We start from the raw sequence: 25,324 nt of genomic DNA on the forward strand, positions 1-25,324 counted from the left end.
TTTTCTGTAAGAGATGTGTATGGAAACAAGCAGACTGCTTGATTAACACTGGAAAATGATACAGTTGATTTAAGGTGCTTTTGTTAACAAATCTGAAAGGACACAATGTTGGCTGGAATGGTCAGCTCAGAATGTCAAAATGGAAGGAGAAGGCTAAGAGAGAACTAACAGATTTGTTCATGTAGCATTGAAACACAACCACAGGGTGGTTTTTTTTGCTGTCTTTGTTCCCGGTATGAGTTAGTATATTAGAATGTTTTGAGTGATTTTGTAATCCTGTTTGGCTTTGTCTATAATGCCACCATAATGTGAACCATTCTGTAGGTGTTGCATATCTCTGATGAAGATCTTAACTAGCTTTAAAAATTAAGTCACTGGGTGCCTGGGGGGCTTAGCTGGGTAAGCATTCCACTCGATTTTGGCTCAGGTCATGATCTGAGGGTTGTGAGATCAAGTCCTGCTTTGAGCTCTGTACTCAGCAGGGATTTCACTGGACATTCTCTCTCTCCCTCTCTCTGCCTCCCTTTGCTTGCAGATAGGCACGTGCTCTCTCTCTCTCAAATAGATTAATCTTAAAAAAAATTAAGTCACCAATTTTAACACATACAAATGCTCTTTATGCATTAAAACATGTGCTATGGTGAGTGCTGTGAATCGTGTAAGACTGATGATTCACAGACCTATACCCCTGAAGCAAATAATACATTATATGTTAATAAAAAATCACTTATAACTGAACAAAAAATAACTAAAAACAAACAAACAAACCAAAACATCACTTATTAGCTGTGTGATCTTGGCAAGGTAAGTTACCTCTCTGTGCCCTGGGTCATCTTATCTGTAAAATATGGATTAGAAAATAATACCGTATAGGGTTATTATGATGATTAAATAAGTTAATGTTTGTAAGGGCTTAAGAACAGTGCCTGGTACATAGCAATTACTATGTAAGTGTTTATTATTAATAACAGACAAATACTTATGTCAACTATTTCATTATAATGGAGACAAAACCACAGTGCCTTAGCATGTGTTTTTTTATAATAAAAGGTGCTGATATTTAAAGGGGTAAATAAGCCTGAACTACACCAAACACTTGGCTATCCTGAAATGAATCATGCCTTTAGTTGTTTTTTTTTAATATTTTATTTAGGAGAAATTCACATTAATATATCAGTAAAAATTAAGCATTTTAAAGTGAACAATTCATCAGTACATAGTACAGAGTGTTATGCAACCACTACCTCTATATAGCTCTAAAACACTTCCATCATTCCAAAGCAGAATTCCTCATCCATTAGCCAGTTTCTGTCCATTCTCTCCAACTCCCACTCCCTGGCAACCATAAATCTGCATTCTTTCTTTATGGATTTATTGATATTTCACATAAATGGAATCATGCAATATGTGACTATGTGTTAAACACATACCATGTTTTGTTTATCCATTCATCTGGATATACTCTCTATATGTAGAATCAGAATATTTATTCTATAAAATATATGATTTGAAAGTATTTTCTCCCATTCTGCAGGTTGTCTTTTCAATTTCTTAAGTGTCTTATGATATACAAAAGTGTTAAATTTTAATGTCCAATTTATTTTTAAAATTTTGCTGCTGTGGGGGCACCTGGGTGGCTCAGTGGGTTAAAGCCTCTGCCTTTGGCTCAGGTCATGATCCCAGCATCCTGGGATCGAGCCCCGCATCGGGCTCTCTGCTCAGTGGAGAGCCTGCTTCCCTTCCTCTATCTCTCTGCCTGCCTCTCTGCCTACTTGTGATCTCTGTCTGTCAAATAAATAAATAAAATCTTTAAAAAAATTTTTTTTGCTGCTGTGCTTTGGGGTTAACCCAAGGTCATGAAGATTAAGCTCTATTTTTTTCCCAAGAGTTTTATTGAGTTCTTATATTCAGGTCACTGATGCATTTGAGTTAGTTTTTATATACTCATTATTTTGTGTGTGGATATCCAATTGCCCAGAACCATTTGTTGAAGAGTCTCCTCTCTCCTCATTGAATGTTCTAGGCCTCCCTGTCAAAATTAGACATATGGATTCATTTCTGGACTCAATTCTATTCCTTTGGTGCATCTATCCATTCTAACTATACCAGAGTGTTTTGATTACTGTAACTCTTGAATTAAGTTTTGAAATTGGGAAGTGTGAATCCTCCAACTTTGTTCTTCTTTTTTCAAAATTGTTTTTGGCTATTTTGGCCCCCTTGCAATTCCATATGAATTTGAGGATCAGCTTTTCCATTTCTGCAAAAACGGCCATTGAAATACTGAGAGATTGCACCGAATCTCTAGATCTCTTTGGGTCATACCGACATCTTAACAATATCAAGTCTTTCAATCTATACATGTTGGATGTATTTATTTCTATTCACTCAGATCTTCTTTAACTTCCTTTAGCAATGTTTTATAGTTTTCAGTGAAGACGTTTTTCATTTCCTTGATTAAATTTATTTCTAGGTATTTAATTATTTGGGATGACATTATAAATGGAATTGTTATCCTTAGAGTTTTTAAGATATGAAGTTCTATTATAAATATTTATAATGCCTACTTATAAAACACAATTGATATTTTAATCAGTATACGTCTGTGTCTTTGATATATAGATATTCATAATCCATTTTTGTGGGATCTACTATTCGCTGGAAACCTCTGCTATGCAGAGATCTTACCCCTTTTTTCTTGCCCTGGGGTGGTTTTCTAGACAAGGGTAATCTGAGTTCGACTCTGCTGCAAGAAGGAGTGGGAATGCAGCCTTAAACTGAAGAGATCTGAATATGATGTGTATCACCTGACCTGGAGATAGAGAGGCAGGAAAACACTCAACAATGCTGATTATTAAAAACACTAAAGAATTCCAGTTATTGAGGAAGGTAAATATGTATACTGCTGAGGAAGGAACAGTCAGAGGCCTGGCCTAGAGTTCTACCTTCTGTGACCTCAGCACAAGATGCCTTGATTTCCATGGGTCTTATTTCCTCTCTGTATAATTAGGATACTGGATTACATTATCTCTAAGGCCCGTCCATGCTCAATGAGTCTATTAAGGCACTACATTAGTATTTCTAGTTTTTTATGTGGCTTTTGAAGGGATAATTTTCTTCATATTGCTTGACATTCAGTAAAGGCTTACTGAATAGAGAGAATGACTGAATGAATAATTGAACAAACAATTAGCCAACTCTTACTTCATCAATTCTTCATATATATATGACAGATTACCAGTGCCAGGTCATGTGCTGGAGTAAAAATATGGAGACTTAACCCATGCCTTCAAAGGGACTCTCAGTCTGAAATCATACTTTTAATTATTCTTTTCTTCTTGAATTCCTTAACACAGAACACATATGCCCAAGTGCTGATATTTTAGAAAGCAATGAACTCTGGTGTCAGGAGACCTGTAAAATCATCACCAGTAGAGCATAAATCCATACCTAGTGGATAACTGTGTGCTCTTTCCTTTCTTCTCTTGGCTCTCCTCTTGTTTTTCTCTTATCTAACATCTGTACATATATTGTTTTTTTTTTTAGATGCAGAATGGTATGAGTTAGTCAATAATTCAGTCATGCAAATGCCTAAAAGTGCCAGTCCATGTTCCCTCAGGAACCATAAAAGTCATAAATTCAATTGAATCAGCATGCTTTACTACTTGTCCAGCATCAACCATTCCTCTGGCCAAGTGAAAACCTGGTTAATTTCTTGTTTTAGGGTCCCAATAATTCACTTTCTATTATATTCCACTGTGTAAACAGAGAACAGCAATGGAATTAGGCAACATTTCCTAGCCTGGGTGAGTTTAAGAGGTTCTAGAGTGAAATGTAGCAGCTTAAATAAACTAAAGGAAACAGGTACTGAGTTTAAGCAAGCATTTTAATACACTATCTTTAAATTGAATCTCAGAATGACAAGAAACAGGGAAAAGAGTTTCCTATGATAAAAGTCTCAACCTCATGACTAAGAGAACTGTCTCTGCAGAAGGTGATGTCTCCCCTACCCCCATCTTCAGTATGAAAGACAAAGGGATATCCATTACTTATTGAATACAGACACACTTAACACAGCTAGTCACCATATTTTGGCATTCTTATTCCATGATGTCTTCTCTCTCTCTCTCTCTCTTTTCTTTTTAAAATTTCCCCTCCCTTCCATTCCCCCAAGGAATAATATAGTAATTAGGAGTAAAAACTTGAGTCCTACTGCCAGGGTTCAAAACCTGCCTCTACTACTTAATTTTGTGACACTGGCACATTATCTGACTTCTCTGTGCCCAAGCTTCCCTATCTGTAAAATGGAGATGATAATAACACTCACTTTATAGAGTTTGTATAAGCATTAAATTAAGTTCATATATATAAAGTGTTTAGAACACCTACTGCTTCTATTAGCACCACCATCATTGTTATCATTTCTGCTGCCAGCTTCCTTGACCAGGGACACTCAATTTGCCCCATGCTGTGTTATCCTTTGTTCTCTTTTATCAAATTGTCTTGACAATGAACTCTTGCAGTGTTTACTTTTCTTTTTTTTACTTTACTTTTTCCACAATTACACAGAGAATTCTGAGGACAGGAAAACTGCTCTACCTCTTTGTGTCAAAGTATGCAACCTAGTAATAAAATATTATATTAAATCATTCCTTCCACCTCTGCCATATATCATACTGAACTCCCTGTTCCTTGAATGGATCAGATCTACTCATGATACCATGTCTTGATACATACACACTCTTCCTTTTCCTGAAATGCTTTCCTTTCTTGTTGTCCACCTTCATTACCTGAAAAATTACTTCATTAGTTGAGAAATTATTATTTATCCTTCAGGATATAGTTTGGAAAATTTGTTTCTTCACGTGAGTACACACCAAACACTGCTCTATGGATAGATACTGACATATTAAGTCATTTTCACTGGTCTGTGGTGAAAATACCAGCCTTTATTCTGAAATTAACACCTTCCTAATATGTGTGTGTTTAAATCTTTCCAATTAATTAAGTGATTAGAATAATTGTAGTTTTTCCTATTTGTCTGTTCTAATGCTCTGATCTGGCAAATCAAAAAGTTGGCAACCTTATGTTAGTGAAGTTTTTCATAACTTGGTAGGTCTGTGAAATCCAAGTGCCCCTCTCCAAGTGGCTCTCTCAAGTTAGAGTTAAGTGCCCCAAACTCTCCTCCCAGTGCTTGTTAAGCCCATTAGGGAAGCTTTCTCTAGGTATAACAATCAATATGTACATGTAAATTTCCCTGAGAGATCCCAAGCTCCTTGAAGCAGGGGCTGTGTCATCTCATTGCCTGATTGTAGGAGGCAGATAAATGGTTAGCATCTACACAATGAATTATAGTTTATGTCTTTTCACATATAGATTTGCTTTATTGGATCTTCCAAACAACCTTATAATAACTAATGAGGAAATAATATTCAAAGATGTTCAGAACTCACACAAAGCACAAAGTTGGTATGTGGTCACAGCAACTGACTGTGGGACCATTAATCTGTGTCTTTAGTTGCTACAGTATCAATTTAACTTCTCCAAGATGTACTCAGTTTACACACTTTATGCTTTCAGTGGGAAAGTAATAGTATTTTACTTAACCAGGGAACAATTATCCTCATTTTACTGACACAGAAATTGAAGCATATAGAGATGGGGTGAGCACTTGTGCAAGGTTAAGTCCTGGAAGCTAAATGAGGAACAGAGGGTTATATTCCACAGTACCCAGAACCACACCATGCTTCCCCAAGTCTATTCAGAACATTTTAGGCAATCTGAGTTGCCACATTCATTAGCCTTTTTTCCAGGCCTTTTGAAAACCTAAAAGAAATCATGCCAATATTTGTTCTTGGAATTTTTTAGATTATCCATTCACTTTTAAAAAATTAATTATAAACAAAATATATGTATATTGTTAAAAAATACAAATGGCACTACAATTATGAGAAAAAGGCATTATTCCCTAACTGCTACCCTCCTAACTCACGTATGGCCTAGTCTCAAGCCTTTCAGCAATAGCTTCTAAATCTTCTGGTACTTACTTCTGTGTTTATAATTGTAGCCTTATGTTGACATTTCTACACTTGTGCTTTAGGTATTATCTCTGACTTGTATTTTGGAAAAAATATTGAACCACAAAAGACCCGATTAGTCCAAGCAATCCTGAGAAATAAAAGCAACGCAGGAGCATCACAATTCTGGACTTCAAACTGTATTACTGTAGTCATCAAGACAGTATGGCACTGACACAAAAACAGACACTAGATTAATGGAACAGAATAGAGAGCCCAGAAATGGGTCCACAACTATATGGTAACCTTCAACAAAGCAGGAAAGAATGTCCAATGGAAAAAAGACTGTCTCTTCAACAAATGGTAATGGGAAAACAGGAGAGCAGCATGCAGAAGAATGAAATTGAACCACTTTCTTACACTACACACAAAAATAAATTCAAAATGGATGAAAGACCTAAATGCAAGACAGGAAATCCCTTCAAAATCCTTGAGGAGAACACAGGCAGCAACCTCTGTCACCTCAGCCGTAATAACTTCTTCCTAGACACGTTGCCAGAGGCAAAGGAAACAAAAGCAACTGGGTGATGGATATTTAAGGAATGCACTTCTTATCATGAGCACTGGGTGTTATATGTAAGGGGTGAATCACTAAATTCTACTCATGAAACCAATATTATGCTATATGTTAACTAACTAGAATTTAAACAAATATTTGGAAAAGAAAAATAATTGACTAGATGGGTATAGAATTCTACATTGGAAATCATTTTTCCTTAGACTTCTGAAGGTATAGTTTTAAGGTCCTGTGCCATCTAATGTTGTGTGAAGTCAGACATCATTATTCTCATTCCTACTCCTTTGTATGCAACTTGAATTTTTAAAAAATTCTGGAAGTTTAAATAATCTTTTCTCTTTTTCCCTCTTGTTCTTAAATTATACAATGGTGGCTCTTATTTTCCTTTCTTTCTTTTCCTTTTTCCTTTTTTGTTTTTGATGAGCTATGTCAATGTGAAAACACCTGGCCTTTAATTCTGGGAAATCTTCCTATATATCATCCTTCCTGTTTTCTCTAGTTTCTCATCTTAGAATCTTATTACTCTGCTGATGGTCCACTTGGACTAACTTCTAATATTCCTAACATTTTGATCCTATTTTCAGTCTTTTGGGCATCTTTTAAATTTTTTTTTTTTAAATTTTAAGACCCTGGAACAAGAAAATACAATACAGAGTCTCAAAATAGTGTATAGTTTCTGAGTCAAAATGTCCAGTATTCACTCAAACTTATTAAACATATCAGGATACAAGGATAAGAGAAAAACAGAAAATAAAAACAGATACTGGAATTGTGAGCCAAGGCTTTTAAAATAACTTTGATTAATATATTTGAGAAATTCGATAGTGAGATAGAGAATTTCAGCTGAAGAATGGAAACTGTAAGAAAGAATCTAACGGAAATTCTAGAATCAAAATATATAATTGAAATTAAGAATGCTGAAAATATGAGTTCATTCAGCTCCTTGATAAATATCCAAAGAAAGCCTACCTACATGTTTCAAGAGAAATGCAGACTGATTCCAGCAGTACTATTCATAGTTGCCTAAAATAGACAAACTGTGGTGTGCTCACACAATGGCATACTGTACAGTAATTAAATAAGCAATATAGAGGACTCTCACAAACCCAAGGTTTTGTTAAAGAATGTATATATGAAAGAATATGTACTATATGATTTTATTTAAATAAACTTCAAAAATAGGTAAAATTAATTTGTAGAGTTAGAAGTCAGGAGAGTGTTATCTCTGGGAAGAAGAGAGAGGGTCATGATTAGGAGGAGATTATAAGTAGGGTTTCTGAGATGTTTGTAAAGTTCTATTTCTCAATCTGGGTGCTGGTTACAGAAATGTGTCCACTTTGTGTTAATTCCTAAAGCTGTACACCTATGATATGTAAATGTTTCTCAATTATATAAAAAGCTTATAATATAGTAAACTTTAACAAAATGCTTATTGAAATACAGCAAGAACAAACTACTATTTTATAGATGCAGTATATTTTCTTAACCGAGAAAAACATATATTTATTCCTTATTTATTTCTTTCTTCCTGTTAGTTTCAGTGTCTATCTACCATGTATGCAATGTATCTGAGTTGGGAAGTTCTCTGGTCCAGTTTCTCCAGAGAATAAATATCCTATTTTCTGCTTATTTGTAGTTGGAAGGGGGATCTGGGATTCTACAGCAACCCATATAGAATTTTAACCAATCTCCTTGTCTTTAGCCACACCCCCTTGCCTTTGGCAGTACCTAGGGCTGCCAATTCTGGAGTTCCTCTGAGGTTCTATATTGTGACTCTCATTGACAAACCTCTCTGTAAACCCAATAGTTTCAGCTTTCTCTGCTCTTCTAAGTTAATTATCACTCCTCAATCTTACAAAATTTATGACCACACTTTCCCTATTGTTTCGTACTCTCCCATCCTCTTCTTCCTGGTGGGTTTATTACCATTTTAATTCTTGTAATTTTAGTGGGGCTTCAGGAAGGATCAGAGATAAAAACTTGCATTTAATATGCCATATTTTGATTTACTTTTTCCCTTACATTTATTTAAAAATACTAATCAGTTTATGATTCACCTTCTCTGATCTGCTAATTCTAGAATACACATATATTTCTACGAATTTTGAGGTTTCTTATTAGTTGGGTGATATATTTTTTTTTAATGAAGGCTTTCACTTTCTTGTATAGCCTTTAAATGGTACATAAGATGAGTGGCTGCACTTCCTGGCTTGTGATCTCTCTGGGGAGCTGTTAATGCACTGCTGTGTTTTATTATCAAATGAAATTTATAGGCACAGTGTCCTGTTCCACAGAGTGAACCACACAAGGATTTCTCAGACACTCATCCAGACAGAGCATAAGTCTGAAGTCTACTTTATACAAAGTTCTAAGAAATCACCTTTGCCATCTTATGTGCTGTCCTGTTTCCTGGGCTTCTAGAAAAATTGATTTTGTTAAAAATAATCCCAGACAAAAATCAAAAGGAAGCATCAGTATTCTCTCAATACTTTCAGTTGTTTAAGACTATCTTAGCAGGAGAATTTGTGTCATCTTATAAATTCTAGATGGTTCAGTTATCTGCACAGTATATTTATTAATCACACAATAAATAGTAAATGTGTATTTTCCTATCTTTCTAGGAATAACTCATTTTTCTAATATGATTAGAAAATTTATACATGTAATGTCTCTCAAATGACTTCATGAAATGTACAGAATAATGAGATAGTATATACCAGACAATGGCAGAGCTTTTTGAATGATGACTTTTTTTTTTTTAAAAGATTTTATTTACTCATGAGAGAAGGAGAGTGTGAACAGAGGGAGGGACAGAAAAAGAGGGAGAAGCAGGCTCCCCACTGAGCAGGGAGCCCAACTCAGGGCTCAATCCCAACCTGAGCCAAAGGCAGATGCTCAACCCACTGAGTCACCCAGGCACTCTGAATGGTGTTACCTTCTGAACACCCTTGTTAATTTGGTGACTTTGCTACACAATGAGTCCCATCTCCTTCATCAGGAATCAGATACTGGCTTAATTAGCTACCCTTGCATCATGTGATCTAGGTTCTACAAATCAGACACAAATAGAGTGTCTGCCTTTGTTCAGCAGAGAAAAATGAAGAAGTCTGCTTCTGGCAAGGGTGGTGAGGAAGAAGACATTCAGTTTTCCAGGGAAGCAGTTAATAGAAATTCTGGAACCTGGAGCTGAGCATTGTGCTGTGACTTACGGAGTCTGTCCAGTTTAAGTAGCTATCAGGGTATTCCTAGGAGCAGTCTTGTGGTGGGGGCTGCATTTGTTCTTGGCTGTAGTCTTGAAGCCTGACTTTCTGGGTATCCTTGAGATTCTATGAAGTGGCTAATTACCTTAAATAAATTCTTTTTTGTTTCAACTACCTAGAGAGGATTACACTGCTTGCAAATAAAAACCCTGACTAATTCACATGGTAAGTGCTATCAAAAACAAAAAAGAAAAAAAAATCACAAAAATAAAAAAGATATCTTTGACATACAGCTACAGTAAAAATAAACGTGATTCAGAGTAAAGAATGACATATGCTACAACATGAATGAACCATAAGGACTTCTGCTAAGTGAAATATGCCAACTACAGACAAACAAATACTATATGCTTTTACTTACTTAAGGTATCTAAAATAGATTCAAGGAATCGGAGTGGAACGGTTGTTGCCAATGGTTGAGGTAAAGGGAAATAGGGAGTTACTAATCAATGGGTTTTGATCAAAATAAACAAACTCTAGAGATCTGCTGTAAAGCATTGCACCCACTGTCACCAAAACATGTAGTATGTTTAAAAATTTATTAAGAGGACAGATCTCATGTTAAAAAGTGTTTTTTCCACAGTAAAATAAGATAAATTTAGAAAAACCACTACTCTGTACTCATACTATCCAGAGGTATGCTAATTTTTTAAAAAAGATTTTATTTATTTATTTGATAGAGAGAGGGATCACAAGTAGGCAGAGAGGCAGGCAGAGAGAGAGGGGGAAGCAAGCTCCCCACTGAGCAAAGAGCCCAATGCGGGGCTTGATCCCAGGACCTCAGGATCATGACCTGAGCCTCCCAGGTGCCCCCAAAGGTATGTCTAATTTTAAACACATTGGAGAATTTAAAAATCTTCATAGTAGCAACTTCAACATACCGTCTTTATCAGCAGTGTCTTGAGGCTTGCATTTTAAAGTGAAGATCTTCCGCAGCTTACAGTTAGCTGAGACAATAATTCCATCCAAGGACTGGAAAACTGCTCCCTTGAATATTTCACTGGTAAATGCTACCAAGTCTATGCATAGATTGCACCACTAAAATAAAGAAAAGAGGAGTAAGTCCTTTCTATAATCAAAGAGGTGAACAAATCATCTATATGTGGATGGTCTAGAGAATTGAGGCAATTGTCTGGGTCAACCAGCCTCAAACCAATATCCTTCCTTAGGCAAACCTCTATTTTGGCTTCAGTTTTCTTAAAAATTGCCCAGATTCTTCCAAAGAAGTCATCATAATCTAAACCAGACATTGTTCATCTGGCTGTAGAGTTCTCATGATGAGGGAAGATTTTGACAACTTTGGGAAATAACTCTGGATCTGTAGGCAGTATGCTAGTGGGAAGCTAACTGCAGGTGCATTAGACCACTTTAATCTTGAAAATCAGGGATAAGTAGACAATTGTTCCTTCAAGGGGACTAATTTGATCATAATTAGCCACTTATATTTGTTAAAAAAATCATGGATGAAATTAGAAGCTGGGTTTAAATTGTGGCCAGTGCTGTCTACTTATAACCAATTAACCTATTGTACAGAAATAGATTCTTCCAAAGAATTTGTAATTATGCCTGGTATTTGACAGTTTTAAAAGTACTCTTGCAGGGACTAATTTCTGCCCATTAAACAATTAGGTTCCTCAATACTTCATCAAATGAATTCTCTAAGTGGTCTGAGTTAAAGAAAAGGAGAAAATAATCATTTAGTAAGAAATTAAGACATACTGAGGATTGCAGGACAACAACAGGGAAAGGAATTTTTGAAATTAAAATAAAAGTAGTATTTAAGGTTGTCTGTATTTCTTTTAAAATATCAAGCTCTTCCATTATTTGATTAGAAGAACAATTTACATAAGGTTCATTTTATTAATCTGTCAAAATTGAAAGTTGTATTTATTGATAAAGGAAATAATGATGTTATTCTTAAAGGCAAATTCTGTTTAGAAATGTTGATTTTATTAGGAAGGAAAACCTGAGGTGGTTTCCACTATAGAAAAATAAAAGAGATTGCAGTAAGTTATTAATTAAACACATGAAGGTTATTTGTAGGTGTCCGAACAATAAAATTATATTCTCAGGCCATGGGGATGCTCTGATCTTTTGGGTGAAAAGAAGTCTGGTGTACTAAAAGGTGGGAAGGAGGACTGAGTGTGATGCAGTAATGAGCCTGGCTTGCCCTGCAGGATGGCGAGCTCTGGGGAGGCATGAGAGGTAATGTGTGATGGGCCAGTAAGGCCAGGTTCTGGACCTTGGAAGATCAGAAGAACTTTGGACTCCAGAGGGTAAGGTGCTATGGCTGATGTCAAAGAAGTTACTGCCTGTGTTCTCTTCTAGGATTTTGATGGTTTCAGGTTTCACATTTAGGTCTTTAATCCATTTTTGAATTTATTTTTGTGTATGGTGTAAGAATGATCCAGTTTCATTCTTTTGTATGTTGCTGTCCAGTTTTCCCAACACCTTTGTTGAAGAGACTTTTTCCCATTGAATTTCCTGCTTTGTCGAAGATGGACCACATAATTGTGGGTTCATTTCTGGGTTTTCTAATCTGTTCTGTTGATCTATGTGTCTATTTTTGTGCCAGAACCACACTATTTTGATTACTACAGCTTTGCAATATAACTTGAAGTCCAGACTTGTGATGGCTCCAGCTTTGGTTTTCTTTTTCAAGACAGCTTTGGCTACTGGGGTCTTTTGTAATTCCATACAAATTTTAATATTCTTTGTTCTAGTTCTGTGATCTACATATGTAGATTATTTGGGGTAGTATAGGCATTTTAACAATATATTTTTTTCCAATCCGTGAGCATAGAATGTCTTTCCATTTCTTTGTGTCATCTTTAATTTCTTTCATCAGTATTTTGTAGTTTTCAGAGTACAGGTCTTTCACCTCTTCGCTTATGTTTATTCCTAAGTGGTTTTTGACAGTGAGATTGATTCCTTAATCTCTCTTTCTGATGTTCCAGTATTGGTATATGGAATTGCAATAGATTTCTGTATGTTGACTTTGTACCCTGCCACATTACTAAATTCATTTACCTTTGCTGAATTAGTTTTTTGGTGGGTCTTTTGGATTTTCTCTATGCAGAATCATGGCATCTGCAAACAGTGAAATTTTTACTTCTTCCTTGCTGATCTGAATGTTATTTCTTTTTGTTGTCTGATTCCTATGGCTAGGACTTGTAGTACTACATTGAATCAAACTGGTGAGAGTGAATTTTCCTACCTTGTTCCTGACTGGAGAGAAAAAGCTTTTCCTTATCTAGGATGATATTGGCTATGTGTTTTTAATATTTGGCCTTTATTATGTTGAGATATGTTCCCTCTAAACCTTTGTTGAAGGTTTTTATCTGAATGGATGTTGTACTTTGTCAAATGCTTTTTCTGAAGCCATTGAAATGATTATATTTATAATTGTTAAGTCTTCTTGTTGGATTGTCCCTTTTATTATTATATAGTGCCCTTCTTTGTCTCTTGTTACAGTTTTTATTTTAAAGTCTTATCCTTTCTTTTATTAGTGTGATGTATCACATTGATTGATTTGCAAATATTAAACTATACTTGCAACCCAGGAATAAATCCCACTTGATCATGGTGAATGATTTCTTAAAATATATTGTTGGATTCAGTTTGCTAGTATTTTATTGAGGATTTTCTGCATCAATGTGCATCAGAGATAATGGCCTGTAGTTCTCTTTTCTTGTGGTATCTTTATCTAGCTTTGGTATCAGAGTAATGCTGGTATCATACAATGAATTTGGAAGTTTTCCTTCATTTTTGATTTTTTGGAATGGTTTGAGAATAATGACTATTAAGCCTTCTTAAATGATTGGTAGAATTCACCTGTGAAGCCATCTGCTCCTGGACTTTTGTTTGTTGGGAGTCACTATTCTGCTGGCTTTAGGTTTTGTTTATTGTTCTTTTTTTAGCTCCTTTAGGTGTAAGGTTAGGTGGTTTGAGATTTGAGATTCTTGAGATTTTTCCTGCTTCTTGAGATAGGCCTATGTTGCTATATACTTCCCTCTTAGGACCAATTTTCCTGCATCCCAAAGGTTTTGGACTCTTGTGTTTTCATTTCCATTTGTTTCCATGTACTCTTTTATTTTCTGGTTGACCTATTCATTGTTTAGTAGCATATTACTGACCTCCATATATTAGTGGGCTTTCCAGATTTCTTCTTGTGCTTCACTTCTAGTTTCATAGTGTTGTGGTTAGAAAAGATGCATGATCTGACTTCAGTCTTCTTGTATTTGTTGAGGCTTATGATGTGGCTTAATATGCGATCTATTCCAGAAAACATTTCATGTGCACTTGAAAAGAATGAGTATTTTGCCATTTTCAGATGCAATGTTCTGAATAGATCTGTTAAGTCCATCTGGTCCAGTCTGTCATACAAAGCCATTGTTTCCTGGTTGATTTTCTGTTTAGGTGATCTGCGCATTGATGTAACTGGGTTGTTAAAGTCCCCTACTATTATTGTATTCTCAATTAGTTCCTTTATGTTTGTTATTTGTTATTAACTACTTCATATATTTGGGGGCTCTCATGTTGGGTACATAAATATTTATAATTATTAGATCTTCTTGTTGGACTGTCCTTTTTATTATGACATAGTGCCTTTTGTCTTTTATTACAGTCTGTTTTAAAGTCTAGTTCTAGTCTGCTAGAAGTATTACTATTCCAGCTTTCTTTTGACATCCATTTGAATGATAAATGTTTCTCTATTCCCCCCTTCAATGTGCAGGTATCTTTAGGTCTAAAGTAAGTCTCTGGTAGGCAGCATATTGATGGGTATTTTTTTTTTAATCCATTCTGTCACCCTATGTCTTTTGATTGGAGCATTTAGTCCATTTACATTCAAAGTAATTACTGATTGATATGTATTTATATTATTTTATTACTCGTTTTGTTGTTGTTTCTGGAGATTTTCTCTGATCCTTTCTTGACTTTCTCTCTTTCATGTTTTGCTGATTTCCTTTGGTGATGTATTTGGATTTCTATCTCTTTATTCTTTGCATGTTTATTAGTGGTTTTGATATATGGTTACCACTAGGTTTGTAGATAACCTCTTCTACATATAGCAGTCTATATTAAGTTGATGATCATTTAAATATGAACCCATTCCTCTTTCCTCCCCACTTTTTTTTTTTTTTAAAGATTTTATTTATTTATTTGACAGAGATCACAAGTAGGCAGAGAGGCAGGCAGAGAGGCAGGCAGAGAGGCAGGCAGAGAGAGAGGGAAGCAGGCTCGCCGCTGAGCAGAGAGCCCGATGCGGGACTCGATCCCAGGACCCTGAGATCATGACCTGAGCCGAAGGCAGTGGCCTAACCCACTGAGCCACCCAGGCGCCCCTCCTCCCCACTTTTAAAAAAAAAAAAAGATTTTATTTATTTATTTGACAGAGATCACAAGTAGGCAGAGAGGCAGGCAGAAAGAGAGGAAGGGAAACAGGCTCCCCGCTGAGCAGAGAGTCTGATGTGGGGCTCCATCCCAGGACCCTGGATCATGACCTGAGCCGAAGGCAGAGGCTTTAACCCACTGAGCCACCCAGGTGCCCCTCCTCCCCACTTTTTAGACATATGTTATTATATTTTATATCCTTTTTTGAGTTCCTTGGCTGATTTTTTTACAGAAATAATTAGTTTTTACTGCTTTTGTATTTCCTACCTTTATACTATCAACTTTTGGTCTCTCCAGTCAAAGAGTCCCTTTTAATATTTCTCACAGGGCTGTCTTAGTGGTCACAAACTCCTTAGTTTTTGTTTGTCTAGGAAACTATCTTTCTTTCTATTGTGAATGATAGCCTTGCTGGATAGAGTATTCTTGGCTGTAGATTTTTCCCTCTCAGCACTTTGGATACATCATGACACTTCCTTCTGGCTTTCAAAGTTTCTGTAGAAAAATTTCCTGCTTGCCTTATGGGATTTTCCTGGTAAGTTAATGATTTCTCTTGTCTTGCTGCTTTTAAAATTCTTTTCTTTATCACTGTATTTTGCAAGTTTAATTATAATATGTCATGGTGTGGATCTGCTTTTGTTGATTTTGATGGGAGTTCGCTGTGCTTCCTGGATCTGGACATCTGTTTTCTTCCCCAGATTAGGGAAGGTTTTGGATATTATTTCTTCAAATAAATTTTCTGCTCCCCTTTCTCTCTCTTCTTCTCCTGGGAATCCTATGACACAAATGTGATTACATTTGATGGAGTCACTGAGTTCCCTAAGTCTGTTCTAGTTTTGTGGAGTTATTTTTTCTCTCTCTTGTTCAGCTTTATTACTTTCCATTACTGTCTTCTACATCACTAATTCATTCCTCTGCTTCTTCCATCCTGCTATGCATTTTATTAAGCATGTTTCTTATTTTGTTTATTGAGTCCTTTCTCTGCTATGTTATTCCTTATCTCTGTGTTAAGGATCTTATTCATGTCTTCCACTCTTTTCTCAAGTCCAGTGACTAACCTTATGATCATGGTTTAAAATTCTCTATCAGACATGTTATTTATCTGTTTTGCTTAGATCTCTGGCTTTGGCCTTGTCCTGTTCTTTAATTTGTGATACATTTCTGCCTCTTCTTTATGTTTGTTTCTATATATATTAATAAAGTCCGCTATATTTTCTGCTCTTGAAAGTCGTGACTTTATGAAGAAGTAGTCCTGGGGTACCTTGCAGGGCAGTGTCCCCTGTTCACCAGAACCTGGCATTTCAGGAGAGCATCTTGTGTGTGTTGATTACACCTATTGTTGTGTCTGAGTCACTTTTCCTTTCAGTGCAGTTGTCTGCACTGACTCTCTGCCTGTTGTGGGCTGTGCTTACTCTCTGTGGTGTTAGTGGGACCAAGGCAGGCCAGCTCTGAGCGGGTGTGCCTGCCACAAGACTTGGGAGAAGGGGTAGCAGTATTAGCAAAATTTGCATTGGGCCACTCCAAAATGCTGTGGTGGTTGGGGGCTGCATGAGGCTGGGCATGGGGAGCAAACACGGCCCAGCACATGAGGGTGCTGGGGGCATGTGGTTGGTATACTGCAGTGGCTAGGGCTGGTGGGGTGACTAGGCATGGTGCTCAGTGGCAGCAGTGCACCTGGTGGTGGGTGGGGTGCACTATGGTGTCTGGGGGTGCCCGGCAGGGTGCAGCACAGCAGATGTGTGCAGCACACTGTGGTGGCCATGCACCCAGTGGCTGGTTAGGGCACATGTTTGGCTTTAACAGAATTTGTCCTGAGTTCAGGGTCAAAGCCAGCAGACTTGGAGTGTGCTAGTCCTCAGGAAAACTTACGGGCACGGACACTTGCCAGTGGGTCAAGCAGCAAGTGTCTGTGTAGCAGCACCTCTCAACGGTGGCTCTGTGTTTATGCTGGGAGGTAGGGAAGGAAAAAGGCACCTGCCAGCTCCTTTGCTTTTGGAGAAGTCCCCCAGTATGATCTGAAACCAGGATGAAGAGATCTATCTCCTGTTTGTCCTTATGGTTGTGCAAACTGCTGTTTTTTGGTTGTCCCTCCATGCAGACTGCTGTCTCTTTAAGGGTAGCAACCCAGCTATCACTCATCCTCCCAGCTTGCCTAGTCCTGGTTCAGTTGACTTTTAAAGCTCTAGGTTCCGAGAACCACTGGTTTTATAAACTCATGGAATTCAGTCCCTCTGTTTTTGTTTTGTTTTGTTTTTTTAAGTAAATTCTACACCCAATGTGGGGCATAAACTCAGAGCCTCGAGATAAAGAGTTGTACGCTCTATTGAGTCAGCTAGATGTCCTAGCCCCTCTGGTTTTTAAAGCCAAATGTTATGGGGATTAGTCTCCCCCTATGAGCTCCCTAGGTTGAGGGCCCATTTCTCTGCCTTGCTTTCTCCACATATAGTTCCCTCTGTCCTGCAGGCAGCCTTCCTCTCTGCCTTTCTGACCTTCATAAACTTCCAGCTGCATCTCTGTATTTAGTTGTGGAGTTTGTTCTTCCATTCTTTAGACTTGTTTGTTGACTTGGATGTGAATGATACCTAGTTGAAAACCTGGGATGGGGGCTACCTGGGTGGCTCAGATGGTTGAGCATCTGCCTTCAGTTCAGGTCATTATCTCTGGGTCCTGGGACCAAGTCCCTTGTCAGGATCTCAGCTCAGTGGGGAGTCTGATTCTCCCTTTCCCTCTGCCCCTCTCCCTACTTGGGTGCACACACACTCTCTTTCTCTCTCTTTCTGTCTCAAATGGATAAATAGAATCTTTAGGAAAAAAACAAACCAAAAACGTGGGATGGGGTGAGCTCAGGGTCCTCCTTCTTTGCCATCTTCCCAAGCTCCCTCTCAAGCAAAATTCTCAATCTTTCATTTTATAATCACTCAACTAGCCCCATAAATGTGTGGTAACTGATAACTTTGGTGAATTCACTTCTTACAAGTGCAGATGGGAGTATTTCCTGAGAAAGATTGGAATAACTTTCACAAATTTCCCTTGTCTAGAGGAAATGAAATTATTTTTTTGTTTAGTTGGTATTTATAAAGGTTCCACTTTTCCTGGGCTTCAGCAAATAACTCATTATTCATATAAATGCTGTGTCATACTTTTCCGAAGTTTCAATAAAGAGTATGAACTGTCTACTCTCAACATGTGGATTACCCGAATTAGTTGATTTTTATAAAATATTATTTTCATTACTCTTGGTGATCAACCATTCTTCAAATCCTTTTTTTTTTTTTTGAGTTTTCTTGATCTCTGATCACTTTATTCCTACATGTAATTCTAGTCTAGCAGGAAAGAACTCTTGATTTAAAATATTCCTAATTATGGGTTTGAGAATTATGTTCCAGGAAAATAGCAAACTGACAGAAAAAAGACAGTATTGCTTAGTTTGTTGCTTGGATTAATAAGAGAGCTTATACTCCATAACAGACTCTTAATCTCAGGAAACAAACTGAAGGTTGCTGGGAGGTGGTGGGGGAGGGATAGGGCGGCTGGGTTATGGACGTTGGGGAAGGTATGTGCTATGGTGAGTGCTGTGAAGTGTGTAAGACTGATGATTTACAGACATGTACCCCTGAAGCAAGTTATACACTATATGTCAAATAAATAAATAAAAAGAGAAAGGGTTCATACTATTTAGTTCCAGCATGAAATTCTGCATAAAGGAACTGGCAGGCAAAGGGTAAAAGAATGATGCAAAGCATAAATTTTTAGTTTTTACTGACTAATATTTTGGTCATATGGTTTTAGTTTTAATTTTAATTATTTTTAAAGATTTTTATAAATTTATTTGAGAGTAAGAGGGGGAGGGGAGAGAGAGAGAGCGTGCGAGAAAGTGCACTTGCATGCATGTGCATGGGAAAGGGGTGGGGAGGGGCAGAGGGAGAGGGAGAAGCAGACTCTTCACTGAGCAGGAAGCCTGACATGGGGCTCCATCCCAGGACCCTGAGATCATGACCTGAGCCCAAGGCAGCTGCTTAACTGACTGAACCAGTGGCTTTATTATACTGGTGAAAGGCCAGTAGACTGTGTGAACACACACACACACACACACACACACACACACGCACACACACCACTCAAATGCATGCAATAACAAGTTCTTGGTCGTCCAGCACTTTTTGATTTTCCTTGCCATTATTGCAGGAAAGATGTGAAGATAATTGGATTCATTTTGCCAGTACAGAAAGAGCCTGAGTCACGGACAGTGCACAGCTCTAGCTAGTGCTGCCTTTCTAAGAGGAAATCACAAACAAGAAACCACAATTTCATAACCCAGCAATCGTAAAGCACATCTCTTCTCACAATTTTAGAACCTCATTCTGTTTCTGTCCTCCTCAAATGATAACAAAGAATGGGGTTTTAAAATGTTTATTCTTGTGTCTTTTATAATAATTTTTCACATGTTAGCTTAAATATCTCAGGAGAAAATCTCTTACAAAAATTGCTTACAATGACCTTATTCATCTCAATCACCATCATCTTGTTTATTAAATGGTGTAAGCAGAGATCGAAATAGTAATTTTATATCCGCACGGTCAGGAGAAGCAATTACCTATTACTACTGTATTAAAAAACAATTTCCTCAGGAAAAGCAAATCATGACAAGTCCCTACACGGAGGGAGGGGAGTTTAGGAGAGGTTGGGCTGTGAGGGCTATAGCTCCTGGTTGAACCACAGAAAGGCAAGTTCCTTATATAGTATCTTTATGATACCTATTTAGCAAATGACCTCCACCTCCCATTCCTACCAGCATGAGCGAGCAGTCTCTTCCTGAAATAGCAGCCAATCTTTCTCTTGCTAATTCTCAAGTCACCTTTCACTGTGCCCTCTGAAATCCTTAGACTGGGAAGTACTTACTTCTCTGCATTTTTCTAAGGGTCCTACATACCTTACTTTAATTGAAACCAGGCTTTTCTGAGATATTACTTCCCCTTCAACACGAGTTAAAGCTCACTAAGGAAGTTCATATGTGTTTCTACAGCCTCCAATTTTGAGGCCATGTGGCTAGGTGGCACTGGGAGTGGGCTCACACTTCTGACTGGGAACCCTATCTTCTTTGAAGCTGGAGGAAATGCTTCCACTCTTAGCTTCACTGATTTTCAAATCACTTCCTGGTCACTCCTGCTTCTGCAGACACACCTTTGTCAGCCTATCTACACATTCCTGAAAACCTCTGGGACCAGATTCACCTTACCTTCTAACACTGTCCAATACCCTGAGTCCCTTAACCTTCTTTCCTTCAAAAGCCTCCTCTGCTTTATACAGTAACCCACTCACATGACTACATCCTGACATTTAACTTCCTTTCTTTGAAACACTTAACTTTTAAGATTTGGAATAAGAAATTATTTTCTATTATCTAATTATAATATTCTATTATTTAGCCTGTCTGGAAATCCCTTCCAGTTAAACTTTACTGGCAACTCCTTCTAAATACATTCCTCCTAGGGATGCAAGAGTGTGGGCTCTGCAGCCCATCTGCCCGAGTTTGCATTCCAGCTCCAGCATTTACTAGTTGGGTGAGTTTCGCAGTTACTTAACCTCTCTGTGCTTCACTTTCCTCATTTGTAAAATGGTGGTAATAATACATGTCTCAGAGTTGTTAGGATTAAATGTTTAAAAACATGGAAGCACTTATAATAGTGCCTAACAGATATGTGCTTAATATATGTTAACCACATCATCTTTTTTGACTTCATGCCACAAAATACACAGACTTAAGGATACAATTTGATGATTCTGACCATTTCATTCACCAGCATACCATAGCCCATCAAGTTATACGGCATTTCAATCACCCCAGAAAGATCTTTTGTGCTATTTCCCAATCTCAGACTTATCCCTCTCAAGGGCAACCACTAATTTCTTTCACCTTAGTTTGTCTCTTCTATTAATTTATATAAATGGCATCACAGTAAGTGGCTTCTTTCACTTGGCATTAATACTTGAGGTTCATCAATGTTGTTGCATGGATCAGATGCATAGATCAAATCCATTCTTGTTTTGTTGAGCAGTACTCCACTCTGCGAATATACCACAATTTAACTGTTCAGTCTTCTGTTGTGAGGCATATAAGTTTATTTCAAGTTTTTGGCTTTTATAAATAAAGCTATTGTGAAATTCCCAGCCGAGTTTTTTGTGTACATGTACTTACATTTTCATGGATAGACACGAAGAAGCGGAGCTTTTCTATCAATGGGTAAACGTTTAACTTTATCATAAACTTCCAAAGGTGTTTTCAAAGTGGTTACGCTGGAAATTCTCCATGTATGTTGGAAATGTATGATAACTGCTTTATGTCTAAACAACATTGAGTATTTCCTGTCTCTTTTATTTTTGCTATTATAGTGGGTGAAGTAGTAGCAATTGTGTTTTTCATTTGAATTCCCCTGATAGTATGGAGCTCTTCACATGCTTGTTTGTATAATCTTTGTGAAGTACTTGTTCAATTGTTTTTGCCTTAAAAAAGTTACTTTTTTAAATTATACAGTTGGAGAATATATTCTGGATAGAAGCTTTTTGTCAGATATATGTATTAGGAATATTTTCTCTGTGGGTTGCTTATTCATTTTCTTAAAACTGTCTTGATGAGCAGTTTTAATTTTTTTTTTTTAAGATTTTATTTATTTGAGAGAGCGAGCGAGCGAGCGAGCATGACTGGGGGGGAAGGGCAAAGGAAGAGGGGCAAGTCGAATCCCCGCTGAGCAACAACAGGGAGCCCAACACAGGGCTTGATCCCAAGACCTGGGATCACGACCTGAGTCCAAGGCAGAGGCTTAACGGACTAAGTCACCCAGGTGCCCAGAGCAGTTTTAAATTTTGGTGAAGCCCATTTTGTCAACTTATTCTTTATTAGGGTTAATGTTTTCTGGGTCCTAAGAAATCTCTTATAGTTGTTTATATTTTTAGCATTTATATTTGGATCTATGATTCATCTTAATTTTTGTGAATGGTGTGAAATATGGGTTGAGGTTCATTTTTTTCCTCCCATATGGATACTCAGAAGTTCTGGGTCTGAAAAAAGATGTTCCTATCTCTATTGAATTGCTCTGGTGATTTGGTTGAGGATCAACTGACTATACATGCGTGTGTCTATTTGTAAACTTTTTACTAGTATCTTTGCCAAAAACACATTGCCCTGATTACTGTAGCTTTATAACATGTCGTGAAGTCATGAGGTATAATTTTTACATTTTGAAAATTGTGTTGTATTCTGTCTTTTGAGTTCCCATATATATCTTAGAATTTGTTTATACATTTTGCAAAAAATATTTTAAAAATATTTTTTAAAAAAGCCTGTTGGGAATGTGAGTGGGATTGGACTGAATACACAGTATTTGGATCCAAAACCAACATGTCTCCATTTACTTAGGTCTTCTTTAATTTTTTATAGCTAATGTTTTACAGCCTTCAGTGTAAAGGTCTAGCATATGTTTTATTAAATTTATTCCTGAGTATTATGTACTTTTGACGCAACTTAAATACTATACTTTTTTTTTTGCTCTTATTATTTATTTATTTTTAAAATTTCTTTTCAGCATAACAGAATTCATTGTTTTTGCACCACACCCAGTGCTCCATGCAGTACATGCCCTCCCTATTACCCACCACCTGGTTCCTCAACCTCCCACCCCCCCTGCCCCTTCAAAACCCTCTGGTTGTTTTTCAGAGTCCAGTCTCTCAAGGTTCACCTCTGCTTCCAATTTTCCTCAACTTAAATACTTTTAAAATTAAAAATTAAAACTGTAATTGCTGAATCGCCATACTGTATACCTGAAACCAATACAACACTATATGTTGACTATACTGGAATTAAAATAAAAAACTTAATAAAAATATTTAAATTAAAAAATTTAAAAACTTCAATTGTTTATTGCTATAAACAATTTATAGAGAAATATAGTTGACTTTGGTTACTGATGTTATTTCTGTGACCCTACGAAATTCACTTAATCTAGAAGGTTTTGTTTGGTTTTAGCAGATTCCTCACAATTGTCTTAGATGATTATGTTGTCTGCAAAGAGAGAAAATTTTCCTTCTTTTTTTCTAATCTGTATGTGTTTTATTTCTCTTTATTATCTTACTGCACTTATTGGGACCTCCAATACAATGCTGAATAGAAGTAGAGTGGATATCCTTGCCTTGTTCCCTATCTTAGGGGATAAGTAGTCAGTATTTCACCACTAAGTATGATTTAGTTGTAGGTTTTTGTTTTTTGAATAAAACTCCTTTATTAGATTGAGAAAGTTTCTTTCTTTTCCTACTTTGATGTAAGCTTTAACCATGAATGACTATGAACTTTTGTTAAATGATTTTTCTATGTTTATTGAGATGACCTTATGATTTTTTCCCCTATTATTCTATTAATGTGATTGGTTTTCAAATATAAGACTAACCCTTAAATTCCTGGAATAAACACCTAGTCACGGTGTTAAGGATTCATGTGTTTATGTTCATGACTGATACTGATTTATAGTTCTTTTTTGGGAATTATAATATCTTAGCTTACTTTGTTATCAACATTATGCTGGCCTCATTTTATTCAATGATTTGGGAAATGTTCCTTCTCCTTAATTATCTGAAAGACAGTGTCTAAAATTGGTATTTTTTTCTTTATTTTTTTATTTTCAGCGTAACAATGTTCATTATTTTTGCACCACACCCAGTGCTCCATGCAGTACGTGCCCTCCCTATTACTCACCACCTGGTTCCTCAACCTCTCACCCTCCTGCCCCTTCAAAACCCTCTGGTTGTTTTTCAGAGTCCACAGTCTCTCACGGTTCATCTTCCCTTCCAGTTTCCCTCAGCTCCCTCTCCTCTCCATCTCCCCATGTCCTCCATGTTATTTGTTATGCTCCACAAATAAGTGAGACCATATGATACTTGACTCTCTCTGCTTGACTTATTTCGCTCAGCATAATCTCTTCCAGTCCTGTCCATGTTGTTACAAAAGTTGGGTATTCATCCTTTCTGATGGAGGCATAATACTCCATTGTGTATATGTACCACATCTTTCTTATCCATTCGTCTGTTGAAGGGCATCTTGGTTCTTTCCACAGTTTGGTGACCGTGGCCATTGCTGCAATAAACATTGGGGTACAGATGGCTCTTGTTTTCACTACATCTGTATCTTTGGGGTAAATACCCAGCAGTGCAATTGCAGGGTCATAGGGAAGCTCTATTTTTAATTTCTTGAGGAATCTCCACACTGTTCTCCAAAGTGGCTGCACTAACTTGCATTCCCACCAACAGTGTAAGAGGGTTCCCCTTTCTCCACATCCTCTCCAACACACGTTATTTCCTGTCTTGCTAATTTTGGCCATTCTAACTGGTGTTGGGTGGTATCTCAATGTAGTTTTAATTTGAATCTCCCTGATGGCTAGTGATGGCTATTTTTTTTTTTTTCTTTAAATGTTTGGTAGAATTATACGTAAAGCCTGGATGTGGATTTTCTGGACCTATGTTTTCTTTGCGGGAATGTTTTACATTACAAATTCAATTTCTAAAAATAGATATATGGCTATTTTAACTTTTAACTCCTTTTAGTATCAGCTTTAGTAATTTGTGTCTTTAGCAGAAATTTCCCATTTCATCTAAATTGTCAAACTTACCAGCAAAATATTGTTCATAGTATTCCCTTATTTTCCCTTTTCCCCGTTTTCATTCTTGATTTTAGTAATGTGTGTGTTCTTCCTTTCTTGATTAAAGCAGCTAACAGCTTATCACCTGCTAAATCTTTTCAAAGAACAAACTTTGGTTTTATTGATTTTCTCCACTGTCCAGTTTTTATTTCATTTATATATTCTCTTGATTATTTCTTTCTCCGTATTTTACATGATTCAGATGCATCCCACAAATTTTGGTATGTTTTATTTTCATTACCATTTGAAATTAGTTAAAATAACAGTTAGAAATATTTTCTAATATCTCCCATAATTTTTTTTCTTTTTTGACTTACAAGTTACTTGGAAGTATGCCACTTTTTTCTAACTACTTAGGGACAGTCCAATTATATTTTTGTTATTAATTCCTAATTTAAT

General features: G+C 36.8%; 1 protein-coding gene across 3 annotated transcripts in view; it reads right to left on the reverse strand.

Moving 5' to 3' along the window:
* The window catches only part of CFAP20DC (CFAP20 domain containing), a 255,896-nt gene that overhangs the window by 139,143 nt on the left and 91,429 nt on the right, over window positions 1-25,324 (reverse strand). For all 3 annotated transcript variants that reach the window (XM_045989870.1, XM_045989869.1, XM_045989872.1), the window contains exon 6: window positions 10,733-10,889. In XM_045989870.1, the coding sequence (XP_045845826.1) occupies window positions 10,733-10,889 (157 nt within the window). The remainder of the gene's footprint in view (window positions 1-10,732; window positions 10,890-25,324) is intronic.

This window comes from Meles meles, chromosome 20 (assembly GCF_922984935.1).
Source record: "Meles meles chromosome 20, mMelMel3.1 paternal haplotype, whole genome shotgun sequence".
In the NCBI taxonomy this organism is placed as follows: domain Eukaryota; kingdom Metazoa; phylum Chordata; class Mammalia; order Carnivora; family Mustelidae; genus Meles; species Meles meles.